Genomic DNA, 14,309 nt, shown 5'->3' with positions numbered 1-14,309 from the left:
GAAGATTGGATGAAAACTGTTCGACTTAGAGAGCGTACAAGGCTAAATTCACAGTTTTTCGAGTAATTCAAGGGCCATAATCCAAGAGTGCCTGGGGCGATTTGGGTGCTTATCGAAATTGGCCAAGATATTATGCCCACAAACATTGTCAGCAAGTTTGGTGAAGATCAGATGAAACAAGAGTGCCAGAATGTCACAATATACGCCCGTCACAGCAAATTTCTTTACTCTGATACCTGTATTTGCAAATGGAATTTTAATTTTGTGGTTGTTTAGTAATCACTGTAAGTCATTTGTTTTTCTAAGTCCACAAAAAAACTCCTTACCAGGTAGAGATACATTAAAATACACCTAAAATTTGAAAGTAACATCTATGTTGTACCACAGAAAAGTGGTCTTGTTTTTTCCCTACGGTCAATTATAAAAAAGTTACAATATAAGTTATTTATAGTAACAACTAAGGGAAGATAATCTTAAAAAAAAATAAAAAAAAATTATAAGTCCACACAAAAATCTTTACCAGGTAGAGATTGGTCAAAATACACCTCATAATTGGATGTAGCATGCATGTTGTACTACAGAAAAGTGGTCTCGATTTTTCCCTATGACTAGTAATGAAAAAGTTACAATATAAGCTATTTTTAGTAACAACAAAGGGAAGTAATTCTAAAGAAGGGAACTGCGCATGACACTTCATCTCATGATGGTGTATAATTGTGCCAAGTTACATCAAAATCCCTTCATGCATGAAGAAGAAATGCTTCGGACAAAGTCATTCTTGTATCTGACCTTTGGCCTCTAAGTGTGACCTTGACCTTTGACCCAGGGACCTGGTTCTTGCGCATGACACTCCGCCTCGTGGTGGTGAACATTTGTGCAAAGTTATATCAAAATCCCTCTATGCATGAAGAAGAAATGCTCCGGACAAGGTTTTCATTCTTGTATCCGTTGACCTCTAAGTGTGACCTTGACCTTAGACCTAGGGACCTAGTTCTTGCGCATGACACTCCGTCTCATGATAATGAACAATTGTGCCAACTTTCATCAAAATCCCTCCATGCATGAAGAAGATATGCTCCGGACAAAGTCATTCTTGAATTTGACCTTTGACCTCTAAGTGTGACCTTGACCTTAGACCTAGGGACCTGGTTCTTGCGCATGACACTCCATCTCATGATGGTGAACAACTGTGCCAAGTTTCATCAAAATCCCTTCATGCATGTAGAAGATATGCTCCGGACAAAGTCTGTGGACGCCGCCCGCCCGCCCGCCCGCCAGGGGCGTTACCATAATACGTCCCATTTTTCAAAAGGGCGTATAAAAATGTTCAACTTAGAGAGCGGACATGCTTTGGACACCGACCGCCCAAAGGGTTTTCACATAATACACCCCGCTCTTTCAGAGACAGGGCAAGGCTGTCGCAGGCGGTCCGGCCGGTCCGACCATGGCCGGACCACTTTTTTGGCCAAGCATGATATCGGCGGTACCAGTTTTTTTGTTGTTGTTTCGCATAAAATTTCAGCTTTTGCTTAGATTAAAAGTGCCGAAATATTGCCTTACTAATTATCCGCAACGAGCGGTTTATGTCATGATTGCCCGCGGGGTGTGAAAACTTCGGTACACTTCGTGTCAAAAGTATCGACCCTGCTTGATTAATCATAATTAAACGCTTATCTGATATATCTTTAATCCGGTAAGATCTAAAGGGCGATTTTTTTATAATCTATAATAATTGCCGCTTTGATGGAAAAAAAAGTCGTTTGTTTAAAAAAAACGGAAACAACTGGGGTTTTCGTGGTATAATTATAATAATAAAACAAAACTAACCGAAAGCTAATTTTTACTAATTACTTTGAATAATCTTAAATAACCGCTTTAAATCAGATAAAATGCCGATGTACATCTCAACTATAAAATAATATAAGCTTCGTTTCTATCTACTCTTAATGGAAAATGCTTTCAAGATGCAAGGAAAACGCACTTACGGGCATACCAAACCTTAAATTTTCTCGGGGGAGGCCTCCAAACCCCCCTTACAAGAGGGGAAAACCCCCCTCTCATGCCTTCGGCACTCGCGGGACGCATTTGACGTCCCATGGCCGGACCACTTTTTCGAAGCCGGCGACGGCCCTGCAGGGGTATAATAAAATCAAGATTCTTTGGTGGAAGATATTACAAGTGACTTTTCATACTGAATTTATTAAACAAGTTGAATAAAATGCGAGGCTCCTTTCATCATATGTAAGCTTTTCCTGCTAAAACATCAAAATTTCTTCTTTCTTTACCTATTATAGACCAAGAAAATTCAACTAACATCTCCTATACTTAAAACGATGTCAACGGCAAAGCTACTAGTCATTGTAGTGTTATACCAAGTTTATGTAATAGCTTTATTTCACTCCCAGTATATCAAACATGTAATAACTATGTTCTATTTGCAGATCAGTTTTGACATTAACAAGAGCTGTCACTAATGGTGACAAATGCCCCTGCAGTGTCTTGACCTTTGACCTGGTGACCTTGACCTGGTGACCCCAAAGTCAGTAGGGGTCGTGTACTCAATAAGCACTATCAGCGTGTGAAGTTTGAAGGTCCTGGGTGCAGTGGTTCGCGAGTAAAGTGCCTTCATGCAAAAAGTTAACATTGGCCCCTGTGACCTTGACCTTTGACCTGGTGACCCCAAAGTCAGTAGGGGTCGTGTACTCAATAAGTACTATCAGCATGTGAAGTTTGAAGGTCCTGGGTGCAGTGGTTCGCGAGTAAAGTGCCTTCATGCAAAAAGTTAACATTGGCCCCTGTGACCGTGACCTTTAACCTGGTGACCCCGAAGTCAGTAGGGGTCGTGTACTCAATAAGTACTATCAGCATGTGAAGTTTGAAGGTCCTGGGTGCAGTGGTTCGCAAGTAAAGTACCTTCATGCAAAAAGTAAACATTGGCCCCTGTGACCTTGACCTTTGACCTGGTGACCCCAAAGTCAGTAGGGGTCGTGTACTCAATAAGTACTATCAGCATGTGAAGTTTGAAGGTCCTGGGTGCAGTGGTTTGCGAGTAAAGTGCCTTCATGCAAAAAGTTATGTTGTGACGAAGGGACATGCAAAAAGTTAACATTGGCCCCTGTGACCTTGACCTTTGACCTGGTGACCCCAAAGTCAGTAGGGGTCATGTACTCAATAAGTACTATCAGCATGTGAAGTTTGAAAGTCCTGGGTGCAGTGGTTCGCGAGTAAAGTGCCTTCATGCAAAAAGTTAACGTTGTGACGAACGGACGGACAGTTGAAAACTAATATGCCTCCCTTCAGGGGCATAAAAACTGCTTTCTTTAGATGATTTGGTTTGTTCATTTTCATATCTAAGCCTTAAAACATATTGAGCAAACACAAAAGTTTTAATTTGACCTTAGACTCCATGTATGTGTAGTTTAAATATGCATCTATAGCTTTTACAATTAGAATCTGGAGGTGTAATAAAAAGGTGTTATAAAGAAATTATTAATCAATTCAAATTATAAATAAATGTGTCCTACAGTTTCTACTAATGCTACAGTCTCAGCTCATTTAATCATTAATACATCGAAAATTTACAAAATTTATGAAAATAATTATACAAGTGACCATGATAAAGAGTTAAATTACTGGCAATACCTTATGATGAAAGTAACCGGTACAGAGAAGTTAGCTGCTAGTGACTGCAGGTAAGGAGCTGTCCGACATCCACTACTGGCATACACAAAACAAATGCTCGAAACCGTATCTGATATCCCAATCAATGCAAACTCTCGTTTCTTGTACTTTGTCTCTCGTTCAGTAATTAAATATGGGCACACAAATTTTGTGACCAGCAGAATGACTCCGAAGAAAACAACAAAAATAAAATTAGCAATAAACATAATGGTGTAGGCGTCAATTTGGTGATCCGAATTTCTGGCATCACAACTGGAAGAGGAATCATTAGCTGAATGGTTGTTGCGTGCATCGAGCCACAGTGGTGTAAGGATTGAGGTACTGGAGCGTGACAGCACACACACCACCATAAGGACACAAGCACCTGCTATAGGTATATGTCTTCTCCTGGTTGGCTGGTTATTTTCTTCCATTTTGTTTCCGATACAATTGTCTCACATGTCACTGAAAAATAAATCATATTTTATACATTAATAGGTAACCTTTCTTTGTGTTAGTTTATACCTTACACTTCATATTAATACTTCACAAAATGATACCTGTTGGCCAGATCTGTGAAAAAGTTCTAATCTTTAACAAGTAGGGTTTTTTTGTTTGGTTTAACGTCACACCAACAAAATAATTTTGTCATATGGTAGCTTTCCAACTTTGATGGTGGAGGAAGACCCCAGGTTCCCCTCTGTGCATTATTTCTCCATCAGCAGGCACTTAAATTAGGTAGAACCATCGACCTTCCGTAAGCCAGCTAGATGGGTTCCTCACATGAAGATTTCACACCCGGATTGAGGCTCCAACCCACATTCAGGTTTGGGGCAAGTTTTAACAAGAAGGTACTAATGAACTTCACACAGATAGGATGTTATTACCTATGATTAGTTAGATTATAATCTGGGCTACCACATAATAAATTATCTGAACTGCGCATTATTATTGCAGATTATTCATTGAGCAGCCCAGAAAACTTAATGATAAACATGTTCATAATAATAATTATGCATAACATATTTTGACTTTGACATTACCTGTATGTACAGGTTATATCTTACATTTACACAGAAACATATTATTTGTTTTATCAACTTATAAGCATGATAAACCAGTGAACAAAGAAAAATTATACAAAAATTGACATTATGAAAAATAAATTATTACATATCAGATTTATTGAAATGACTAAATGTCTGTAAAGTCAGCTAACCTGATATCAATCTTGGAAAACATGACATAACTAACTGCAAAGTGATTCATCTTCAGTACAGCTAGTATTGATGCCTGAATAGTACAGCTGATTAGAGCCCTTGGTTCTGAATCTGGCTGAAAACCAGAACAGCTGATCAGAAGCCTTGGTTCTGAATCTGGCTGAAAACCAGTACAGCTGATCGAATCTGGCTGAGAACCAGTACAAGTGATCAGAATTCATGGTTCTGAATCTGGCTGAGAACCAGTACAGCTGATAAGAAGTCATGGTTCTGAATCTGGCTGAGAACCAGTAAAGCTGATCAGAAGTCATAAATTTTTTTTAATCTGGCTGAGATCCAGTACAGCTGATCACATATCACAGTCCTGAATCTGACTTGAAACCTGTACAGCTGATCGGAAGTTATGGTTCCTGATCTGGCCGAGAACCAGTACAGCTGATCAGAAAGTCATGATTCTGAATCTGGCCAAGAACTGAACCAGTAAAGCTGATCAGAAGTCACAGTTCTGAATCTGGCTGAGAACCAGTACAGCTGATCAGAAATCTTGGTTCTGAATCTGGCTTAAAACCAGTACAGCTTATCAGAAATCATGGTTCCTGATCTGGCTGAGAACCAGTACAGCTGATCAGAAAGTCATGATTCTGAATCTGGCCGAGAACTGAACCAGTAAAGCTGATCGGAAGTCACAGTTCTGAATCTGGCTGAGAACCAGAACAGCTGATCAGAAGTCTTGGTTCTGAATTTGGCTTAAAACCAGTACAGCTGATCAGAAATCATGGTTCCTGATCTGGCTGAGAACCAGTACAGCTGATCAGAAAGTCATGATTCTGAATCTGGCCGAGAACTGAACCAGTAAAGCTGATCGGAAGTCACAGTTCTGAATCTGGCTGAGAACCAGTACAGCTGATCAGAAATCTTGGTTCTGAATCTGGCTTAAAACCAGTACAGCTGATCAGAAATCATGGTTCCTGATCTGGCTGAGAACCAGTACAGCTGATCTGATATCTTCGTTCTGAATCTAGCTAAGAACCAGTACAATCAGAACTCTTGCTTTCCTGTATGTATGTAAACCACCCTTGAATGTGTTAACTCATTCTGCATGCATGATGCATTAATGCATCGTCCGAATCTGTATACTGTGTGCCGAGCAAGCGCATGTCGCATACATGCGTCATTACAGAAGTAGCTCTGAATTCTGCATGATGCTTTCAGGTGTCACATTTTATTGGTCTTTTGATAAAATCTTTAGTTCTTTCTTACAAATTGGATCAATCAAATATTTTGTTGCATATCATTCATAAAACAAAAATAAAACCGCATGTTGTGAAAAAATAAAAGTTTCTGTTCAGAAAAGCTCTAAAAACGAGCGTCATTCGAGTTATTTGTGATTTATTGAAGACTGAAAAATACGGATGATTATTTACATGATCTAAACATAAAAAATAAATAGATGAATGAATATATAAATAGATATCAATGATGATTCATTGAGTCATGACAGCTGAAATAAGGCAACCCTAAAATAAAAACTTTTTTGCTTGTCGCCATGTGGCAAATAGTGCCATCTGCGGGATCAAAACATTTAACAGCTAATTGAGTTTACTTCTGATCATTATCATTGTTATGTTTTATTATAATAAAATAATCATTAAATATTGTGCCAAAATTTAATTCAAATCTGTCAAAATTTAACAGACATAAAAATAAAAACCAAGCTGTGGAGTTGGAAAAGGCATTGAGTATGTATTTTTTTTTCAAATCGCGAGTATTCTCTTTTACTATGAGGCCATTAGTGAAGATGATGATGATGATGAAGTACGGATCTAAACTTTTGAATGTAGAAAATTTTGAATTGTAAATGATTTGGTATTGTTATCAAAAATACACTTCAATAAAAAATTACGTACATAATTTCCGCACAAACACAACTTGTATGCATCATACCGAAATGCAAAAAAAATTAAAATCAATCTCTTAGAATTATTTTACCATTTTATACGCATGAAATGTTATTTATTTATGCACACAACATTACCTGGACAAACCTGGTAAAATTGTGAATTATATCCTTGAAGATTAAAAGTATCTTTCACTCATGCACACTAGACATTTCATTTTCAGATATGCGATATGACAGTGTTCACGTGTGTATAAAAAAGTAACATCACATTCGTTGGTATTTATTTATTTATAAATAATTTAAAATTATTTTCAAGAATTGATTTTATTTATTGTAAAAATCTGTGCATAATAAAATTTAGCAATTTATAACTGTTATTTATTTTGTCTCGACTATTTCAATGCTGGATAGTGAAACTGGGCACATCTGAGGAAGCTGGAGCTGTCACTGGAGTGTTTAATGACTCCAATGGTGGATGAAGATATTGCACAATAGCTTGAGTCTGTGTCAAAAATATTAAGTAATAAGAGAGATAAAGATAAAGTGTATCAAAACACTAAAAAAGTATAATTCTAAGCAAAAATGGGGCATAATTCATAAACGTTTGGTGCAAGAGTTATGCACCTTGTGTCATATAATGTGGGTGATGATGTGGAACAACTACTTCAAGTCTGAATCAAATCCATTCAGTAATAACTAAGATATAGTGAAAATGCATCAAAATTATCCTTAAATTCTAAGTAAAAGGGGACAATATTTCATTAAAAATTGGTGCCAGAGTTATGCACCTTGTGTCATATGATGTGGGTGATAAGGTGGAACAACTATTTTATTTCAAATCCATTTAATAACTAGAGATGCTTTTGAGAAAAGCGCATGTCTCCCACAACTGCCTAATCATCTAAATAGTAAGTCAGTCTTTATATACTGTTTACTTAATCCACATGTGCATGCGCTTTCTTGACACCAAAAGGACGCCTATACTACTAGTAGTATAGGCGCCGGTTTAGGGGTAAAACTGCGCAAGAAATCTGAGTGTTTTTGGTAAATCAAGGGCCATAATTCCGAAGTGCCTAGGCCAATTTGGCTAGTTATCGAACTTGGCCGAGCACTTATTGGCAGACACATTTTGTTGAAGTTTGGTGAAGATCGGATGAGAAATGTTCGATTTAGAGTACGGACAAGCTTTGTGACAGACAGACAGACAGACTGGAGTAAATCAATATGTCTCCCACACCACTGTGTGGTGGGAGACATAATAACTGAGATAGAGTGAAAGTGCATCAAATTTATTTATTTATTTGGATTTTAAGGCGCACCAACACAGTATAGGTTATATGGCGCCAAACAGGACTACAAATTTTGGTTTCACAGCTAATTTACATTGAAATAAAAACATGAGGTATGGAAGAACGTGCATCAAAACTTTAACCTGAAATTGTAAGTCACAAGGCAGTCTGAAATCCCCCGCCACTGCTATGGATAGTGAAAGGGTAAACCTTTGATTTTAGCTGTGACCTTGACCTTGAACTGACATGGCTGACTCATGAATTCTGCACAACGTCTTGATGAGGTGATCATTTGACCAAAGTTTCATGAAAATCCTTCAAGGGGTTTAGGAGATACAGAGCTGAAACCTTTGACCTTCAGTTGTGACCTTGACCTTGAGTTGACATGGCTGACTCATGAGTTCTTGATGAGGTGATCATTTGACCCAAGTTTGATGAAAATCCTTCAAGGTGTTAAGGAGATACAGAATGGGCACCAAATGGAAGGCTCAAACCTTCGACCCTTAGTTGTGACCTTGACCTTGAGCTGGCATGGTTGACTCATAATTTCTGCACATCGTTCTGATGAGGTAATCATTTGACCCAAGTTTTATAAAATTCCTTCAAGGGGTTTAGGAGATATAGAGCGGACACGAAACGGAAGGCTCAAACCTTTGACCTTCAGTTGTGACCTTGAACTTGAGCCGACATGGCTGACTCATAATTTCTGCACATCGCCTTGATGAGGTGATCGTTTGACCAAAGTTTGATGAAAATCCTTCAAAGGGGTTAGGAGATATAGAGCGGACACAAAATGGAAGGCTCAAACCTTTGACCCTAAGTTGTGACCTTGACCTTGAGCCAGCATGACTGACTCATGGGTTCTGCAAATCGTCTTGATGAGGTGATCATTTGACCCAAGTTTTATAAAATTCCTTCAAGGGGTTTAAGAGATATACAGCGGACACAAAATGGAAGGCTCAAACCTTTGACCTTGAGTTGTGACCTTGACCTTGAGCCGGCATGGCTGACTCATGGGTTCTGCACATCGTCTTGATGAGGTGATCATTTGACCCAAGTTTTATAAAATTCCTTCAAGGGGTTTAGGAGATATAGAGCGGACACAAAATGGCAGGCTCAAACCTTTGACCTTGAGTTGTGACCTTGACCTTGAACCGACAAGGCTGACTCATGGGTTCTGCACATCGTCTTGATGAGGTGATCATTTGACCCAAGTTTCATGAAAATCCTTCAAGGGGTTTAGGAGATATGGACCGGACACGATTTTGTTACGGACGGAAGGACGGACGCAGACCATTCCTATAATCCCTCGGCCACGGCTGGGGATTAAAAAGGGGGAATAATTTTTAAAAATTGGTGCAAGAGTTATGGCCCTTGTGCCATATGATGTGGGTGATGATGTTGAACAATTGTTTTAAGTTTGAATCAAATCCATTTAGTAATAACAGAGATAGAGTGGAAGTGCACCAAAACTAACCTGAAATTCTATGTAGAAAGGGGGCATAATTCATGAAAATTTGTGCCAGAGTTATGAAACTTGTGTCATATGATGTGGGTGATAATGTGGAACAAATGTTTTAAGTCTGAATCAAGTCCATTTAGTTATAACTGAGATAGAGTGAAAGTGCACCAAAACTTTAACCTGAAATTTCAATTGAAACAAGAGGACCATGATGGTCCTGAATCGCTCACCTATCTCCACATGACCCAGTGTTCAACTGAGTATGACATCGTTATTTCTATTATTTGACATAGTGACCTAGTTTTTGAGCACATGTGACCTAGATATCATCAAGATAAAAAATTCTGACCAATTTTCATGGAGATCCATTGAAAAACATGGCCTCTAGAGAGGTCACAAGGTTTTTCTATTATTTGACCTAATGACCTAGTTTTTGAAGGCACGTGACCCACTTTTAAACTTGACCTAGATATCATCAAGGTGAACATTCTCACCAATTTTCATGAAGATCTCGTGAAAAATATGGCCTCTAGAGAGGTCACAAGGTTTTTCTATTTTTCGACCTACTGACCTAGTTTTTGACCGCACATGACCCAGTTACAAACCTGACCTAGATATCATCAAGCTGAACATTCTCACCAATTTTCATGAAGATCCATTGAGAAATATGGCCTCTAGAGAGGTCACAAGGTTTTTTCTATTTTTAGACCTACTGACCTAGTTTTTGACCCCACGTGACCCAGTTTTGAATCTGACTTAGATATCATCAAGATGAACATTCTGACCAATATACATGAAGATCTCATGAAAAATATGGCCTCTAGAGAGGTCACAAGGTTTTTCTATTTTTAGATCTACTGACCTAGTTTTTAACCCCACGTGACCCAGTTTCGAACTTGACCTAGATATCTTCAAGGTAAACATTCTGACCAATTTTCATGAAGATCCATTGAAAAATATCGCCTCTAGAGAGGTCACAAGGTTTTCCTATTTTTAGACCTACTGACCTAGTTTTTGACTGCACATGACCCAGTTTCGAACTCGACCTAGATATCATCCAGGTGAACATTCTGACCAATTTTCATGAAGATCCATTGAGAAATATGGCCACTAGAGAGGTCACAAGGTTTTTCTATTTTTAGATCTACTGACCTAGTTTTTGACCCAACATGACCCCGTTTCGAACTTGACCTAGATATCATCAAGGTGAACATTCTGACCAATATTCATGAAGATCTCATGAAAAATATGGCCTCTAGAGAGGTCACAAGGTTTTTCTATTTTTAGATCTACTGACCTAGTTTTTAACCCCACGTGACCCAGTTTCAAACTTGACCTAGATATCATCAAGATGAACATTCTGACCAATTTTCATGAAGATGCATTGAGAAATATGGCCTCTAGAGAGGTCACAAGGTTTTTCTATTTTTAGACCTAATGACCTAGTTTTTGACCCTACGTGACCCAGTTTCGAACTCGACCTAGATATCATCAAGATAAACATTCTGACCAATATTCATGAAGATCTCATGAAAAATATGGCCTCTAGAGAGGTCACAAGGTTTTTCTATTTTTAGACCTACTGACCTAGTTTTTGACCCCTTGAGACCCAGTTTCGAACTTGACCTAGAAATCATCAAGGTGAACATTCTGACCAATTTTCATGAAGATCTTGTGAAATATATGGCCTCTAGAGAGGTCACAAGGTTTTTCTATTTTTAGACCTACTGACCTAGTTTTTGATGGCACGTGACCCAGTTTCGAACTTGACCTAGATATCATCAAGATGAACATTCTGACCAACTTTCATAAAGATCCCATGAAAAATGTGACCTCTAGAGTGGTCACAAGCAAAAGTTTACGGACGCACAGACGCACTGACGCACGGACGGACGACGGACGACGGACACCGCGCGATCACAAAAGCTCACCTTGTCACTTTGTGACAGGTGAGCTAAAAAGGGGGCATAATTCATGAAAAGTTAGTGCCAGAGTTATGGACCTTGTGTCATATGATGTGGAACAACTATTTTAAATTTGAATCAAATCCATACAGTAACAAGAGCCATGTTAGACATGGCTAATCCCCCAGCCGGGCATATTATAACTGAAGGCTAAAGTTCCTGGCAAGTTAGTGTCTGAAAGTATTAATTTTGGGGAAAGCTTTGAAGAACCGTTTAGTTGTGGTCTGCATCAGGGGATTTAAAGATGTGGAAGAAAGAATAAGTCAGTGGTGAGGTGGTTTAATTTTGTGGTTGTTTAGTAATCATTGTCTTTTGTTTTTCTAAGTCCACAAAAAAACTCCCTACCAGGTAGAGATACCTTAAAATACACCTAAAATTGGAAAGTAACATCTATGTTGTACCATAGAAAAGTGGTCTTGTTTTTTCCCTACGGTCAATTATAAAAATGTTACAATATAAGTTATTTATAGTAACAACTAAGGGAAGTTAATCTTAAAAAAAAACAAGAGCTGTCTCCATAGGATGACACATGCCCCCGATGGCACTTTGAATGAATAGTTATGGCCGATGTTAGAGTTTAGGACCTTTGACCTACGGAGCTGGGTCTTGCGCGCGACACGTCGTCTTACTGTGTCACACATCCATGCTTAGTTATTTTAAAATCCATGCATGAATGACAATGATATGGACCGGACACGCCCATCAATGCACTATCATGAAAAATGACATTTAATGTCTAAGTGTGACCTTGACCTTTGAGCTACGGACCTGGGTCTTGCGTGCAACACGTCGTCTTACTGTGGTACACATTCATGCCAAGTTATTTGAAAATCCATCCATCGATGACAAAGATATGGACCGGACACGCCCATCAATGCACTATCCTTTAACGTCTAAGTGTGACCTTGACCTTTGAGCTACGGACCTGGGTCTTGCGCGAGACACGTCGTCTTACTGTGGTACACATTCATGCCAAGTTATTTGAAAATCCATCCATCGATGACAAAGATATGGACCGGACACGCCCATCAATGCACTATCCTTTAACGTCTAAGTGTGACCTTGACCTTTGAGCTACGGACCTGGGTCTTGCGCGAGACACGTCGTCTTACTGTGGTACACATTCATGCCAAGTTATTTGAAAATCCATCCATCGATGACAAAGATATGGACCGGACACGCCCATCAATGCACTATCCTTTAACGTCTAAGTGTGACCTTGACCTTTGAGCTATGGACCTGGGTCTTGCGCGCGACACGTCGTCTTACTGTGGTACACATTCATGCCAAGTTATTTGAAAATCCATCCATCGATGACAAAGATATGGACCGGACACGAAAATTGCGGAGAGACTGACAGACCGACAGACGGACAGACGGTTCAAAAACTATATGCCTCCCTTTGGGGGCATAAAAAAAATCTTTACTAGGTAGAGATTGGTCAAAATACACCTCAAAATTGGATGTAGCATGCATGTTGTACTACAGAAAAGTGGTCTCGATTTTTCCCTACGACTAGTAATGAAAAAGTTATAATAAAAGCTATTTAAAGTAACAACAAAGGGAAGTAATTCTAAAGAAGGGAACTGCGCATGACACTTCGTCTCATGATGGTGTATAATTCTGCCAAGTTACATCAAAATCCCTCCATGCATGAAGAAGAAATGCTTCGGACAAAGTCATTCTTGAAACTGACCTTTGGCCTCTAAGTGTGACCTTGATCTTAGACCTAGGGACCTGGATCTTAAGCATGACACTCCGTCTCGTGGTGGTGAACATTTGTGCCAAGTTATATCAAAATCCCTCTACGCATGAAGAAGAAATGCTCCGGACAAGGTTTTCATTCTTGTATCCTTTGACCTCTAAGTGTGACCTTGACCTTAGACCTAGGGACCTGGTTCTTGCGCATGACACTCCACCTCGTGGTGATGAACATTTGTGCCAAGATATATCAAAATCCCTCCATGCATGAAGATGATATGCGCCGAACAAAATTTTTTAAGAAAATATGATAAAGGGGAATAACTAAAAAAATAGGCAAGGTAGAGTTATTGTTCTTGCACACTGCACTTCCTCCCAATGTGTTCTATCAGTGTATGAAGTTTGAAGAAAATCCCTCCAGTACTTTTGGAGTTATGCTCCAGACAATTTTTTTTAAGAAATAAGATAAAGGGGAATAACTCAAAAAAATAGGCAAGGTAGAGTTATTGTTCTTGCACAATGCACTTCCTCCCAATGTGTTCTATCTGTGTATAAGTTTGAAGAAAATCCCTCCAGTACTTTTGGAGTTATGCTCCGGACAAAGATCGTTGCGGACACACGGACAGACGGAGAGCATTTCTAATAATAAATAACTGAGTGAAAGTGCACCAAAACTTCAACCTGAAATTCAATGTAAAAAGGGGGGATAATTCATGAAATATTGGTGTGAGAGTTATGGCCCTTATGCCAGATGATGTGGGTGATGGTGAGGAATAACTATTTTAAGTTTAAAGCAAATCCACCAAGTAAATACAGAGATAAGGAGAAAAATGAGAAAGTGTAAAAAAACAAACTTTATTAAACCAAGATGGGCTAAAAATGACTTCATTGCACAGCTGCATGAAATAAACTTTGTTGTATAGCTAATTCAATTTACTTACAAGGCAGTCTGAAAGACAGCTAAATCCCCCGCCACTGCTATGGATAGTGAAAGGGTAAAACCTTTGATTTTAGCTGTGACCTTGACCTTGAACTGACACGGCTGACTCATGAATTCTGCACAACGTCTTGATGAGGTGATCATCTGACCAAAGTTTCATGAAAATCCTTCAA

General features: G+C 39.0%; 1 protein-coding gene across 2 annotated transcripts in view; it reads right to left on the bottom strand.

Moving 5' to 3' along the window:
- The window catches only part of LOC123531162 (uncharacterized), a 52,844-nt gene that overhangs the window by 24,069 nt on the left and 14,466 nt on the right, over positions 1 to 14,309 (bottom strand). For both annotated transcript variants that reach the window (XM_045311945.2, XM_045311953.2), the window contains exon 2: positions 3,643 to 4,125. In XM_045311945.2, the coding sequence (XP_045167880.2) occupies positions 3,643 to 4,094 (452 nt within the window). In that variant the 5' untranslated portion in view covers positions 4,095 to 4,125. The remainder of the gene's footprint in view (positions 1 to 3,642; positions 4,126 to 14,309) is intronic.

This window comes from Mercenaria mercenaria, chromosome 1 (genome assembly GCF_021730395.1).
Source record: "Mercenaria mercenaria strain notata chromosome 1, MADL_Memer_1, whole genome shotgun sequence".
NCBI lineage: Eukaryota > Metazoa > Mollusca > Bivalvia > Venerida > Veneridae > Mercenaria > Mercenaria mercenaria.
The sequence above is the reverse complement of the archived record's forward strand: the minus strand, read 5'-3'. Positions and strand labels throughout refer to the sequence as shown.